Source organism: Lolium perenne, chromosome 2, assembly GCF_019359855.2.
Source record: "Lolium perenne isolate Kyuss_39 chromosome 2, Kyuss_2.0, whole genome shotgun sequence".
In the NCBI taxonomy this organism is placed as follows: Eukaryota; Viridiplantae; Streptophyta; class Magnoliopsida; order Poales; family Poaceae; genus Lolium; species Lolium perenne.
The window spans coordinates 297,356,835-297,372,399 of record NC_067245.2 but is presented as its reverse complement, the minus strand read 5'-3'; the positions used below and the strand labels follow the sequence as shown (position 1 = coordinate 297,372,399).

Sequence of the window (15,565 nt, the reverse complement as noted above, 5' to 3'; positions counted from 1 at the left end):
TCAAGCCGGAATGCCACACTTGATCATCGTCGCTTCGTGAAGACTCACAAATGCTCCCCCATACACCATGATGGGAAAGCTCTATTGATGCACATCTTCACATGTCCATCATCACCAAATGGACGGCAAGCTTCAAGTATGTGATCCACTCAAGATGCTCAACTTGAACTTGCCCAACTCAACCTTGTATCTTCTCATACTCACTTAAGATAGAGCATGGCTAATATTGAGTTCCACATAAGAACTCCATCTTCATTTCTTCTTCTTGATCATATCACATATATATCTTCATACCGATGATCTTGATGCCAATACATAAGGTATATCTTTATCTTCATGGCATCCATACTTGAATCCAACACATGGAGAGCAAGTAGTACCTATGGAATATTCCTTCATATAAACTCAATGAAAACATTAGTCCATAGGGGTTGTCATTAATTACCAAAACCACACATAGGGGCAATGTACCCTTACAGTCCCAGCTCGGCGAGGCGGCTTCCGCGGAGGGTCGGCCCAAACCGCTGGAGGCACAGGTCGCGGAATCGCTCCCAGGACGGCATCCCGCCCTCGTCCTGCTCGAGGGCATAGTACCAAGTCTGCACGGCGCCCCGTAGGTGATAAGAAGCGATCCACGTGCGGTCAGCGCTGAGCGTCCGCTGCCCCCGAAAGAACTGCTCACACTGGTTCAGCCAGTTCAGGGGGTCGGTGGCGCCGTCGTAGGTGGCGAACTCCAGCTTGGTGAAGCGGGGCGGCTGCTGCGCCAGAGGCGTGACCCCGTGGGCGCCCTCCTGGCGGCCCGAGGTGAAGGATGTGCTCTCGGCGAAGGGGGCAGCAAACCCGCCAGGACCGCCAAAGGTGTGGACGGGCTGCTGAACCGTCGTCCGCGCCGCAGTCTGAGTGTAGACGGGCGACACGTCGGTCCATGTGGGGATTGGCGAGGGCGATGGCGGCCACCACGCGGGGCGGCCCTTGCTGGCGACGGAGGCGGGCGGTGTCGGGGTGGTGGACAGGGCCGGGACGGCGGCCGGTGGGGGCGGCGGGTGCTGGCCGGCTTTGATCTCCGCGAGCTCGAAGCGGATGGCGCGGAGACTGGCGGCGAGGTCCGCCAGTGTAGCGGGCAGGAGGTCGAGGCCCGTGGGACCGGCGCCGGCGGCCGGGATGGCAGCGGCGGCGGCCCCCGGCGGCGCGTGGGCGCCTATCATGGCGGCGGAGGTGGCGGGGGTGGTGTTGGTAGCGGCGGCGGACGTGGCGGTGATGGGGTCGACGGGGAGACTGTTGGAGCCCATTAGACCTAGGCAATCTGATACCAAAGTGGTAGGGGCTAGGGTTCTACCGGGTCTAGGACGGAGGTTGTAAGGGTGGAAGTGAGGGCGGAGAGGCTGGAGAGCTCGGCGCCGGCGGCTGGGCGCCGTCGCGGAGGAAGGAGGCGGCGGCTAGGGTTGGGTGCGGCTGGGCGCAGGGGGTCTCCCGTCTCCCTTCAGGAGACGAGACAATATGATACTGAATATTTGTCTGATTAATCACGAAGGGTACATGTGTTTATATAGGAGGATGACCTCCTCTAAACCCTAATTTACTTGGGCTAAGCCCCTAACCCCACAACTAGCCACTAGTGGGCTTCTTGCGTGTATAGGTCAGACCGACCATAACAACATCACCTTTCTAACATACCATATTTTTGGGAGCTTTTCAAAAAAATTGAACATAGTTTGTACGGAGTTTGCATTATGAGAAATTTTGGTGTCATATGTCCAAAGTAGTGTTGAAGGAAATATTGATGTTAATAAGTTGATGTGCATGCTACTTAAGCAGAATTTTGTTTTCCACAAATGCAGCTTCATGTCACATCATGGACAAAAAGGTAGAATGGGATAGTGCATACCAGGAGACTCTGCAAGGCGAAGGTATAGGTTCTCGCCATAGTTAACGGACTTCCCCGTGTCGATCAGATCCCCTATCCAAATCAAGCATCTTGTTGGGTCAGCTTCTGCACCGGCACTGCTCAAGTTTTTTTTTTGAACATATAGGTTTTTCATTAAGCTCAACAACATTTTACAGAGGTAAGCGTGCACAAAGCATCGCTGAAGTCCAATATTACATCTCTGAAAGAGCAAGTTGTGTTTTCTTCTGTGCTAGAAATGCATCTGATAGAGAAAGGCTTGTCCTTAATCCTAGTAGCAAGTTTTGCTTGGAAATGAGCTTTGAAGTTCATACACCTGGGAACGTGAAAGATTTTCCCTCCATGGAAGGAAGACCTAGTGAAAAGTGTAGCAAGTTGTGGCCTAATCTGCCAATGCCCTGGGTTTTCAATTATGTTACGAGTCGTCTTTGCCTTTGCCGAGAATCGCACAGTCAGAAGAAGGTAACATTCTGAAGCTGAAGATGGTGCACCAAGTTGGCTGCTAGAAGCAGACCAAAAGTCTCTGCTTGTAGTGCTGAAGTGGCTGGTGGGGAAATAGCTGAGATGAGGAGTCGAGTACAATGGTGAGCTCCTTCTAGCTGAATGAAGATTCCAAGCCCTGCACATGACGGAGAGCTGCAATGTTGCATCCATGCCGCATCTGTGAAGATCTTTGTGCCTGGGATGCTCCACGGATCAGCAACAGTTGTTCCTGGAGTAGGTAACATCTGAAGGTTCATGAGTTGATTCCGAGATATAGCCGACTCTGTAGCATTAATTTGGTCTTGGATTGGGGAAGCTTGTATGTGTTCTTCTCGCTTTTGAACTAAATCTTGCAGCGGTCTGTTTTGAGCTTGATCTTCTAGTTTGGTTTCCTGTAATATAGCCTGTGTTGCAGCAAACACCTGATATGGTTTATGAGCTTTCCTGCAAAAAAGTTGGTCATTCCTTGCCTTCCACAGACACCATAAAAATGTACAGACATATTCGAGTGTAGCTAAAGGGTGACCAGAGGTAAGCATGGCTTGAATCAAGTCTGGAATAGACCGATGATTAGAAGCAAGTACTTCAGACCTAATGTACCACGGGTGGCTGAACCAGGCTGCTTTAGAAAAAGAACATAGGAAAAATAGATGCATTTCGTCCTCGATCATCCCGCACCTGGCGCACTCCTCATTAATGTGAATGGAGAAATTACCTGCCCTTTTTCCGGTGGGAAGTGCTCTTCTCAATAGCCTCCAAGCGAAAGTCTGAACTCTTGGCACCATGTTCTTGCATTTCCAAACCTGTAAAAGAAGATTTTTGATTTGAATCGGCACTTCCTTTGGTCGTTGGTTGACTGGGAGCACCAAGTGTGTCCTGCAATGGTAATAAGCACTTTTTGCCGAGCACACTCCTGTAGGGGTTAGTTTCCAACAAAGTGTATCTTTCCCATCTACTATGATTATAGGAGTTTGAATAATCTGATTAGCAGTTTGAGGAGTGAATAGGTTTTCTATAAGAGGGACATTCCAGGCTTTTTGGTTGGGTAACCATAGATCTTTAACAGTAGCTGGATAATTATAGGGAGGTTGTTGGATAATAAGATTGTCATATATGGTTTCCCAACCCGAAAACCACGGGGTACTCCAGATAGAAACAGAGCCATCAATGAGTTGATAAAAAACAGCAGAGTACAAAAGAGGCCTCACCTTGAGTATAGCTGTCCAGAAAGCAGATTTCGGTGTGTTTGGTTTTGCTCGCCAAATAGAGGTATCAGGGTGATATTTGGATTTGAGAATCTGCGCCAAATGATGTTGGGGATCATTTGCAAGCCTCCAAGCCGCCGTTAGAATGAGCCCTTGGTTAATTGCCTGTAAATTTCTAATGCCCAGACCACCTTCTTTCTTTTGTGTGCATATATCAGCCCAAGCCCTAAGACATAAGCTTCTTGTAGTAGACTCTTCTCTAACCCCTGTCCACCAGAAGTTTCTGATGATGGCAGTAAGTTTAGATAAAAACTTCCTGGAGAAAAGTATGTTCGACATATAATATACAGGTATAGAAGAGAAAACTGATTTTATCAAGGTTAATCTAGCTGCATGGGACATTCTGTTAGCCTTGCACGCATTTAATTTGCATTTGAACTTGTCATAAATAAAATTGTAAGGCTGAGACTGTCTTTTGATGGGAGAATTAGAGGATGACCTAAATGGATGGTGTTGCTATCAATATCCTGAACCGAAAAAATTTGCTTTATGTCCTTCTTGACCTGCATGTTAACTTTTTTACTAAACATAATGGCAGATTTGCTCCAATTTGGAGTTTGTCCAGAGGCCTGGCAAAACTGGCGAATGATATGTGAAATAGTAGTAGCTTCCTGGACTTCTGCCTTTCCACAAACAATTAGATCATCTGCAAACATCGTAGAGTGTATTGGAGGGCACCGTGGTCCAAAAGATATACCCGTCAAGTGGTTGGCCTCGCAAAGCTTCTTGGAGCGCCAATGAGAGTTCATTAACCGCAAGGACAAAAGAGAGGGAGACAGAGGACAACCTTGTCGAATGCCTCTCGCTGCTACTAAACCGAGCATAAGACTGACCATTAATAATAACAGAAAAAGACGGCGTAGAGATGCAAGCGTGGACCAAATTTATGAAGTGGGGATGGAGCCCTTTTCGTTCTAGAGCAGCAGCTATGAAATGCCATTCCACCCTGTCAAAAGCTTTTGCCAAGTCTATCTTTATCATAAAATCATGACTATTCCACGAACTGAGACTAAAAGAGTGAGTAATTTCCTGAGCAATGATGATGTTATTGCTAATACGCCTACCTTCTATAAAAGCTTGTTGCGTAGGGTGGATATAATCAGGAAGATGCATTTTTAGGCGATTAGCAAGAGACTTGGAGATGATCTTATAAATGACATTGCATAAGCTAATTGGTCTAAAGTCAGCAGGCAAGTGGCACACTACCTTCTTTGGAATTAGAGCAATATGAGTATCATTTAGATGAGGAGGAAGTATACATGTTCGATAGAAGTTCTGAATCAGCCTTGTTACATCATCTCCAATCCAACTCCACGCTGAGAGGTCGAAGGAAACGTTAATCCCATCTGGTCCCGGAGTTGCATTCTTTTTCAGTGACCTTCGAAATTGCCCGAGATCTTGTTTGTCTGGTACTGAGTAAGTGAAGTCCTCTGAATGTAGGGGTGGACTTGTGTTTGTGGAAAACCTGTCATTGTTATTAGCACTAGCAGATCTGAAAATGTTTCGAAAATAGGATACAAATTGGTTTGCGATGTCATCCGGTTCATAGTAAGTATTTCCCCGTGCATCCTTAATCGCAGTGATGCGATTCCTCCTCCTACGTTTAATAACAAGATTATAAAAGAAGGAGGTGTTTCTATCCCCGTTGGTAGCCCAATGCTTTTTTGCTCTCTGTCTATAAAATTCAGTTAATTTGGTCATATTTTCTTCATATTGGGCTATGAGTTTTGCCTCAAGGGAGTGGTTTCGAACCTGGATAGGCTGCAATTGGATGTTGTTGATATGATCTTGAATGACATCCAATTGTTGGTTGAGAGGTTTTTTCTTCTTGCACCATCGTTTGAGAGTTCCTGCAAGATTAGTAGTTCTAGCATGGAAAGGCCTATTAGCCGAAGATAACCAAGCAGATTTTGCGCTTGATTGAAAATCCTCTTCCATAGCCCACCAATTTTCATATTTGAAACTAAGTTTTGGCTTTCGAAATTGAGATTCTGTAGATACAAGGATAGGAGCATGATCGCCGAACATAATAGGAAGATTGAAAACATTTGTATTAGGGAACAAGCTGCACCACTCAGCATTAGCTAAACCGCGATCCAATCTTTCAAACACAGGTGTCGAGGAAAAACGCTTATTCGTCCAGGTATAAGCTGGACCGCTAAAGCCAAGATCAAAGAGACCACATTGCTTGACATACGAGTTGAAAGCACGCATATGATAATTTTTAACATTAGTGGAAGTAGTGTCTGCATCACACATAATATTATTGAGGTCTCCTAAACAAACTACTGGTTTGCCAACATTATCATCCATAAAATTGGAAATTTGGTCCCATATCATCTTAGTCTGACGGTGGTGAGGGTCCCCATACACACAAACCAACATAAAAACCACACTGGAGGCAATATGAACAACCGAAGCTAATATCATGTGAAAGCTAGAAAACTTGATAGTGACATGGACTTCATCATTCCACAAGAGCCAGAGACCTCCCGAGAGCCCAACAGAAGGAACAACAAAGCTACCAGCTAAATTAAAGCGATTATTCAGCTGCGTAGAATTGTATTTAGAGGTTCTAATTTCAGAAATAAAGGTTACCTATGCCTTGGTGGAGTACATTAATTTGGCTAGGTAGCCCATTTTATTTGAGGTGTCGAGATTTCTGCCAGGGCCTTGGCAGTTCCATCCAATAAACTTCATGTTGTCTGGCGAACCGGCGTTGCTTGATATTGAAGCACAGTGCAACTTCCAGCGGTTTTGTGATGATGTTGAGCTTCAATCCGATGTGCTTCCCCAGATATGTGCTCAGTTCTTCTAGATCCAGCGGTGGCAAAACGGAGATTCTAACAGATCAATGACTTCTGGCCACGATCAATCGCCCAATAGAAAAACAAAAACTCTGAATTGGACCAGAGGACCCCGTACTCTCCTCTGGCAGGGGTGGACGCAGAGGATGCAGGGGAAACGTGAGGCTCTGTTTCTCAAATGATTGGACAAAACGTCTTGCAAAATCTGACGAAACTATGCTGGAAGAGGTGGTGGACGAAAGGATAGTTGATTGGTTCAAGTTAAGAAGAACACCGGACGAAAGAAGACAGCCGGCGGCGTCACCAAAAGAAGTAGCAGGGGCACAAGATTTTATCCTATTTCTCAAACAAGAAAGTGCAATCTTGACAGAAAAAGGTTCGGATCTGAAGAAAGCAAGCTGGATTGAGGAAGATTATAGGAATCCAGACGGATTGAGAAGGAATCTGAAGGGAGATTTAGAAGGGCATCAGGCCAGTCGCCGGCAAATCGCCAAGATCGCCACAGAGGGCAAAGTCAACACGGAAGGGAACCGCCTCCCCGCACTAGGGCTTTTGGAGGGCGGCATCTGCGTGCAGTGGATGCCGCACTGCTCAAGTTGGCGTAAGCATATGCCGTACATTAGCATGAGCAGTTTCTGCTACATTCGGCCACGCACTCACCGAAACTTCTATTCTTTATATGCAAGAACTTACCAGGCCCAGGCAAGGTCACAAACTTACTTTGCTTGCCGCATTTCAGTTCTTGAGTTCTCCGACAATTTGAAAAGTTAAGATTGTCAGGCTCAAATCCATGGAGGCACTTGCATGTTGGGATGGTATCAGTGAGGTCGCAGTAGCTGAACGAACCACACCAGCCATAGATGTCGCAAGAAGCTTTGGGACGCTCAGAAATGACTTTCCATGACAATAACTGGTAGTTCCAGCTTAGGGACCTCACTGTGCCTGTGTAGTCAAGCATCAAACGCGTAGCCGGTAAGCCGTCAGACACGGTGAACATGAAGTAGAATTCATCCCCGACGTTGATGGCCATTTCATACACAATGGAGCTGGTGTTGCTTAGGTATGTGCCACCAGACACGGACACCCCGTTCAAGACGTTGCTGCGGCAATATGGCACGGTCCCATGCAAAATTAACCGCTGAAGGGTCGGTGAGCTAGGGTCGCCACTGCATGAGAAGTCTCCAGAGGACGGGTCATCCTGGCCCTTCCAAGCAACAAGCCGCCCAACGACTTTTGCCTTGTAGCTCACCAAAAATCTCATGGTTGGAAGTAGTGTGTCAGTTGGGTGATCAAAGCTCTGCCATATGTCCCTACCATTCGGCGACCGGAGAACAAAGTTCCCTGAGTTGAGTAGCACTGCGTAAGCTCCAGCTCCAACCGAACCAGCGGTGATATTGCTTGTTGTCATCCAAATATTGCGGCCTTCTGAGTCTGACAACACCAGGTCAGAGCTATTGGTGATGGTGAGCATCGGAGATGAAGGGGTGGTGATTGGGTTGTCTCGGTTGGCGGACCACACGACGGTGCGTGATCCGGGGAGGTTGTGGTACCATATGCCAAGGTAAAAGCTGTTGTTGGAGCTGCTGGGGGAAAAGAAGCCGAGAGCAAAGTCCGCACCTTTGGAGATGAGTATGTCGCCTTGGGTGAGTGGCTTTGCATGTGTGAGCTGCTCATCAGATTTGCAGGATGAACTCAAAAACAGGAAGATGGAAAGGAAAACAGGAATTAAGGCCGTTTTCCTTGTTTTCCTGCTAGGATATACTAGCAAAGTGGGTGCCATGGTTGTTTGGAACAATTGGTCTGCAGAGAAATGACTCACAGCTAGACCTTACTTTGGAGGAGAAGATAAGATACCTATGGTTCAAGATGACAGCGGAAAACTGATGGTCCAGAGGTCCGAGACTAATATAATGGATGAAGTCATCATTATGGACTTAGTAGAACGTGTATAGCAGCCATTGGCCAGTATATGTGCTACGTACACACACGCAAAGAAAAACTGTTGCTACAAAAGATTTGCAGAATGAAATCAAGAAACAGGGAGAATGAAAATGGTAATGCAAGACTTGACCCGTAAGGCCGTCTTCGTCATCTTTCGTCTGCAGGGAGTGAACGTGGAATCGAAATTGCAGATGCTATCAATAATGGAAGAGTAATTATAGTGGATAGAGACAGCATTGACTTAATCACTTAGACCAAGCATGAGAGGACTGACTACAGAGTCTCCAACATCGCTGCAGCCGCAAGAAAAAAGAGAAGCATTACTAGGCATTCAGATTGGAGAGTGCGGCAGAGGAAACCTCGCGGTACCGACGCGCCGCTTGTTGTAGAATAGTGGCCGACTGATTGAGTTTCACGGCGTCCTCCATGCGTAACAAAGTAACAAATCCCCTGCCGACGATGCCGCGGCCGCTGCCGCCGCCGGACACGGCAGTGGCCACCGCGAGAAGCGCATGCCGCTGCAGACTACCATGGACGGCATTGTCGATTGGAACCCGGAGCGACGCCGTAGCTCCTCCATTCGCGCCCGGATTGCTCGACGAGATCGAGGCATCGGCGGATTTGGTCGAGGAATCCGTGCAGCCAAAGTTTTTTTTGAGGGCACGAACCGAAGTAATGAGAGCTCAATATGGGCTTCCTTTCCTGGGTTCCTTCGCAAACTTGGGCTTTACTATATCCGTGAGCACTTGTTTTAAGAACCGGAAATAATGGGCCAAGGCCTACTGAGTGGTACAGTTGCCATTCTTTTGAGAGAGAGAAGTGGAAAGCGCCGACGAGAGAAGAGGAGCGGACGGCGGCGCGGCGCATCGCCGCATGCTGCGTCGGCCACGGCTCGGAGGAAGCGGCCTCGGAGCCAGTTCCGGCTGTGCGGTGGCGTTGACCGGCTCACTGAGGCGTTGAAGCCACACCAGCTTGAGCCAAGGTACACCTAGCAATACGCATTTGGGTCTCTCCGCTGAACTTAATTGGGCTAGGTTATTTACTTGATCTGCAAAAGCCCAGGGGCATATAGAATTTCAGTGTAGTTTTTTGATGAATCAGTTGGGTAGAAATTATAATTACAGTACAATATTTTGTAATGCTTCAGAAATATACACAGGCAACCAAACTTTAGAAGACATTTTCGTGCTTAAAGGTTATAACCATATTCAGTGGGGCATTCCAACATGGTTGGTTTCTGCTACGAGATAACGCTCTTTTACGAACAAAAAGAAAATACAGTTGGGCGTATCGACCAGGCTCCGCGGTGGCTCGTCAGCTATTATTCACAGATTTCTCGTACAACAAAATCACGAATATTACAACCACCTACGAAAAGTTTAAGTTCAGCTATACTAAAATCCGCACACACTAAGTTATACAACATCTAACGGCCCTCAAGTGTTGTCATACTGATTTCATTCACGGAGTTCTCCATGATCTCTCTTGCTTCTCCATCTTCATAGTTACTTTCAGCAAAATATATAGGTTGTTTTGGAGTCGGAAGAAGTGCGTTTTGATTCTCGATCATATTCATAACCGGTGACATTAGTGGCCTATCATTGGGATGATCTTGGACACACAAGAGTCCCACATGAATGCACCGTAGAACTTCATGAAGTGGGCAGGTTGCAACTACTGACGAGTCCACCAGTTCAGTTGCCTTTTCATCTTCCCATAATCTCCACGCCTGATCAGTAGAATGGTGTCACCATACGGTATGCCGGGGAAGGGGGAGGGAAAGATAGTTTCATGTATTATGAAATACTTACATAGGTGATCAGGCTAGAAAAGTTGGCTATGAGCTGAGGTGAGCTGATCTTCAAGCCACTTACAATCTCCAGTAGAAGAACGCCGAAGCTATAAGTATCTGATTTTACAGAAAAGGCACCTCGCATTGCATATTCAGGCGACATATAACCACTGCTTAAAACAATCAACAACAAGTAAGCAAGGAGTGCATAAAATGAAATATACTATACCATGCCATATATACAAAAGTGTTAAAGCTATAAGGATTTCTTACTATGTTCCAACGACCCGGTTAGTGTTTGCGTGGTTCTGGTTAGCACCAAATATTCTTGCCATGCCAAAATCTGAAATTTTCGGAGTCATTTCTTTGTCCAATAAGATGTTGCTTGCTTTGAGATCTCTGTGAATTATTGTTAATCTTGAATCCTGATGGAGATAAAGAATGCCTCTTGCTATTCCTTTAATTATTTTGAACCGTGTAGACCAATCAAGCTCATATTTTCGTGCACCATCTTTCATGATCAATATGAAAATGAAACTAGTCATCATGAATATCATTTTGGTTGACGTAAAGAAATTTGTAAGGTGTGATAGAAAAAGTACATACCGAAAAGATATGAATCCAAGCTTTTGTTAGGTAGGTATTCGTAGATCAGTAACTTCTCATCCCCATGAATGCAGCAACCAAGAAGTCTGACTAGGTTTTTGTGCTGCAGTTTGGCAATTAAAACTACTTCATTCCTGAACTCCACTGTACCTTGTCCAGAATTCTGGCTAAGCCTTTTGACAGCCACCACATTTTCACCTTCAAATGTTCCCTACATTAGGACATATTCTTCGATTAAAAAAATTGGAAGCAGATTTTTTCAGGTCCTACATATACTTATCCTTACACCGACAAGTCCATTTAACTCATTTTAATTCTAAGCCAAAAAAAAAATTTCTAACTCCAAAATTGTCTCGTTTGCACTCTCGAATATGAAAGTGCAAATAACAGACTCATCCTAAACCACTGCAATTTTCGAGCTCGTGACATCAACATGGACATGTTTCACGAAATTGGCATCAACTTTTACATGTATCAATTGTTAGAAATAACAATTGTAAGAATGAGAGATGCTAAGAGCCTAAGCCATCAACTTGTCCATGTAGATGACACGTGATCCAAAGCCGGATGGTTTCACGGCAATGAAAAATGTGAGGAAGGGGAAGGCCAATTGTGTGCAATGGTTTTGATAGTTGCATCGTGGAAGGCATACACTAAATGATATTGGTAAGGGTGTTTTCTGGAGTCAGACAACAATTGAAGGTAAACTATGCTGCTGTTCTTTCCATCGACTTTATTGTATGCACCACATTATATTTACCTTGTACACTTTGCCAAAGCCTCCCCGCCCTAGCAAGTTGGAGTCAGCGAAAAAATTTGTTGCTGAAAGGATATCTTCAAAGGTAACAGATGGAAATTCTGTACTGTTGCCCTCAAGTTCTTTGGATGTGCTGAAGTATCCTAGCATCAGTTTCTTCTGGTTTTTCTTCTTTCTCCATTTGCCTGCTAGTTAGGACATCCATATTCATCTAACTCTTACACTGATATAATATGTGGAAGTCAAGACACTTTGGTTAATCTACCTTTGTATTTGTAGATCCCGACGAGGGCTATGCATGCCAATAGCAACAAGAACGTTATAATCGGGAGTAGAATCTGTTCTGTACTATGTTTCTTGTTAACTGCTGAAACGCATCCAATCAGAAGTTCAGAATTCACTTGTGTACGTACCATGATGGATCAGTGAAATTAATTAAGTGCTTATATGGCTACCCACAAGTTAAGGAATTAAACTACTAAGGCTTGTGGTAAATCAATGATTTGATCATAAAAAGGAATGTAGTTGATATTCCATTGAGCCCGTGTTTTTTACTGATTCTACCCCTTAAATTTTTTTGTCTATTGTTAACGCAATAAAAGGGAGAACATAATGGCTATGGCCCATGAAAAGCTAATCCATAAAACCTGAAAAGGAATTGTACGCATTTGAAATTAAAGTTAGGCTGCAAGTTCTATTGTTTATATTATAATAATGGCAAAAACTATGTTTTGTGTTGGTAAAAGAATCTTGGTAGTGTCACATTTTTTTACAAAACATCTAAGACTAACTAGAGATCCTGTTAGAAATATTGAGATTAGATACTCGAATATCTTTGTCTCGAAAATATTTTTCGCCGTATATCACAAATTTTCTGGGTGTGATAAACATATTACAGTACAAAACGATCATCAAAATATCTTTTGTCAAAACTGTTAATATCCATAATGTCATTTTTTTGTAAATTGGAAGTAATAACATGTCGTGGGAGGCTAGAAATTCAAAATTTATACAGATTTAACGTATTGCGCAAAATAATCGAATAGATATATAGTTAGTCATAAGGATTACTAGTATGAGTGTTGCAAATTTTGCATAATAAATCATGTCAACTATAGTTAGTCATAGTACGATATCTATGTATTTGCATAATAAATCATGTCCATATGCGTCCCATCTTCAAATTTTAATGCAAATTTTGTTAACACGTCTTATTCACGTGAAAAGCTCCACTAAAACTGGCGATACAATATTTATAATGACTTGCAGAGAAAAAAAATTGCACGGGTTGCGGAATACCAGGAGAATCGGCCAGGCGGAGGCGGATGTACATATTCTCGCCAGAGGTTGACTTCCCAGCATCGATAAGCTCCCCTGACCAAACTAAGCACCTTGAAGGGTCAGCCATTGCACCGGCCCTGCTCAAGTCGGTGTAAGCGTAAGCCGTGCATGAGCAGTTGCGACTGCACTCAGCTGCACATTCATCTAAGCTTATGTTCCTTATGTGCAAGAAGTTATCGGGAACCTTCATCCCAGATAAGGGAGCGAAATGACTTTGCTTGCCGCAGTTGAGCGCTTCCTGTCTGTGACATCCTTTAGAGAAAAAATTAACACCGTCGTCAGGCTCAAATCCATCAAGGCATTGGCAAGCTGGGGTAATCTGAGTGAAGTCGCAATAACTGAATGGGCCACACGAGGCATAGAGTTCGCATGGAACAGAGGGGTGTTCTCCAAAGATTGCCCATGATGATGTGTGTCTATTCCAACTTAGGTACTTCAACTTGCCAGTGTAGTCAATCATCAAGCGCATGAGCGTTGAGTTGTCAGAGATTGTGTAGGTGACGTAGAACTCGTCTCCAGAGTTGACAGCCGTTTGGTACAAGACGGAGCTGGCGTTGGCTAGATATGTGCCACCGGTCACAGACTTGCCGCTCCAGACAGTGAGGCGGCAATATGGCTCTGTCTTGTTCCATGTGACGAACTGAAGGTCTGGAGAGTTAGGGTCGCCGCTGCACGAGAAATCCCCAGAAGATGGGTCATCTGGGCCCTTCCAAGCAACAAGCCGCATGGCGACTTTTGCCTTGTAGCTCACCAAAAATCTCATCTTGGGAAGTACTGTGTCGGTTGGGTGATCAAAACTCTGCCATGTGATCTTACCATTTGGAAGTCGGAGGACCAAGTTCCCCTCGTCGAGCAGCACTGCAGTAGCTCCAGCGCCCGTGCTGTTTTTCTTCACCGCCCAGCGAGTGCCTCCTTGAGAGTCCGACAACACCAGGTCTGAACTGTTGGTGATGGCAAGCATTGGGGATGAAGGGGCGAGAATTGGGTTGTCTCGGTTGGCAACCCACACGACGGTGATTGGTCCAGGGATGTTGTGGTACCATATCCCAAGGTACAGGCTGGTGTTGGAGCTGGTCGGGGAGAAGAAGCCGAGAGCAAAGCCCCCGCCGTTGGAGATGAGCGTGTCGCCGAGGGTGAGTGGCTTTGCGTGTGTGAGCTGGTCATCAGATTTGCAGGATGAACTCAAGAATAGGAGGATGAAGATGGGAATGTAGCGCATAGCCATTAAGCCCGTCTCCTGTGGTCTGCTCTGGTGTCAAGGGAATGTACGCAGGATGCTTATTTGGAATATTTTTTCTGCAGCAGGTGAATATGTATAACGGAAGGAATGCATTATGGCAAAAATCTGGAGTCAATGGGACCAGTGAAGTAGTGATTGATCAAGACGGCAAGGTCGACCAGGACCATAGCGCACATATGGCCAGGCGAACGGACAGTAGGAGAGCAGCTGAACAGGCGACAAGTCTTGAAGGACCGCGATGGACGCGCAAAGGAAAGTTTTGTTTTTGAAAGTTCGCCACACCACACCAGTACGTGGTTTTCTCCATGTGAAGCCGAAAGATAAGTTGGTGGTCGCGTACTGAACTACTGATTACCATGGACCATACGGTAGATGTTACAGCAGCCACGTCCCTCCCACGCCAAAATATCTACTACTGTCAACCCTTGTGTGAAAATGCAGGTCATCTCAGATATATACATGATCCTGTGACGGTTACATGGTATGCAAGATGTGACTTTGGCCATCAATAGAGATCTCTATGATTTATCAAAACTTCTTTTAGCTAGGTTTAAATTCCGTCCTTTCTGAATTTCAGTTGGTATGGTACACTAGTGAGCACTGACACTGTGAGGTTCTTACACGTTGTTAGGAGATTTATTTTTCCGAAACACTCTGCTCTTTTAGATTACTGGAGACGCATTGCTGCAGCTTGTCTCAGACGCCGTGATCCCGGAGCCGCCTGTTCACCGCAACACAACCCTTAAATGGTCAGTTAGTGCTGGCATGACAGATTCTCGTATGCATTCGGGAAAACTTATTTCACGTTTGGGTTTGACTCGTGCCCATTGGTTAGTGCTGGCATGACAGATTCTCGTATGCATTCGGGAAAACTTATTTCACGTTTGGGTTTGACTCGTGCCCATTGGTGTTGCTGCAGACATCCCCGAGCAGAATGTGAGCCAGGCGAAGCCCGGTCTACCGCCGGCAGAGCGCGTCCAGGGATCTGTCACCTGCCTCCCTGACCTCGCCAATCTGTTGTCGTGGGGCTTCAAGCGCTGGATGATCCGTTGAGCCAGAAGAGTTCCACACTGGAACAACAACGTGTTCTGGGCTGTATATGTACAGGATGACTGAACTCGGAGCGCTCCATATGGACCCGACCCAACACTAAACCGAAAGATTTGAAGACTGAAGGCTGGAGCCTGGAGGCAGCGTTCGACTGACCAGACAACCAGTTGGTGGTGGCACAGTAGCAGCGGTGGAGAGGCAGCCAATGTGGGGAAGGATGAGGCAGACAGAACTACAGGATGGCGCCATGGCAGGTGGTGCTCTCGCATCACGGTTTCACCGTAGGATGTCAAGCCAAGTGAAAGACTTCTCTGGTTCTGGCAGGAGCTTTGTCTATCTGCTTGTTAGAGCTGGAGTGACTTTTGGGAAATTTTCAACAT

At 45.7% G+C, this 15,565-nt stretch overlaps 2 protein-coding genes across 6 annotated transcripts in view; both read right to left on the bottom strand.

Annotated features, from left to right (window-relative positions):
* Positions 1-9,085, bottom strand: part of LOC127336120 (S-locus-specific glycoprotein S13) — a 31,644-nt gene extending 22,559 nt beyond the window's left edge. For both annotated transcript variants that reach the window (XM_051362892.2, XM_051362891.2), the window contains exons 1-2: positions 7,152-9,085; positions 1,886-2,001 (exon numbers count right to left, since the gene is read on the bottom strand). In XM_051362892.2, the coding sequence (XP_051218852.1) occupies positions 1,967-2,001; positions 7,152-8,238 (1,122 nt within the window). In that variant the 5' untranslated portion in view covers positions 8,239-9,085 and the 3' untranslated portion in view covers positions 1,886-1,966. The remainder of the gene's footprint in view (positions 1-1,885; positions 2,002-7,151) is intronic.
* Positions 9,086-9,718: 633 nt separating this feature from the next.
* On the bottom strand, positions 9,719-14,163 carry LOC139829745 (G-type lectin S-receptor-like serine/threonine-protein kinase B120). Of its 4 annotated transcripts, none has more exons than XM_051362885.1 (7): positions 12,854-14,163; positions 11,820-11,921; positions 11,558-11,742; positions 10,798-11,008; positions 10,465-10,702; positions 10,211-10,361; positions 9,719-10,128 (listed from the first exon to the last, which is right to left on the bottom strand). In XM_051362885.1, exons 1-7 carry the CDS (start codon positions 14,118-14,120, stop codon positions 9,826-9,828), a joined length of 2,457 nt encoding a protein of 818 aa, XP_051218845.1. In that variant the 5' UTR covers positions 14,121-14,163; the 3' UTR covers positions 9,719-9,825. The 4 variants fall into 4 exon arrangements, with proteins under 4 accessions (XP_051218845.1, XP_051218846.1, XP_051218847.1 ...); XM_051362886.1 differs by having other exon boundaries at positions 11,558-11,739; XM_051362887.1 differs by having other exon boundaries at positions 11,820-11,918.
* Between the last annotated feature and the right edge of the window lie 1,402 nt (positions 14,164-15,565).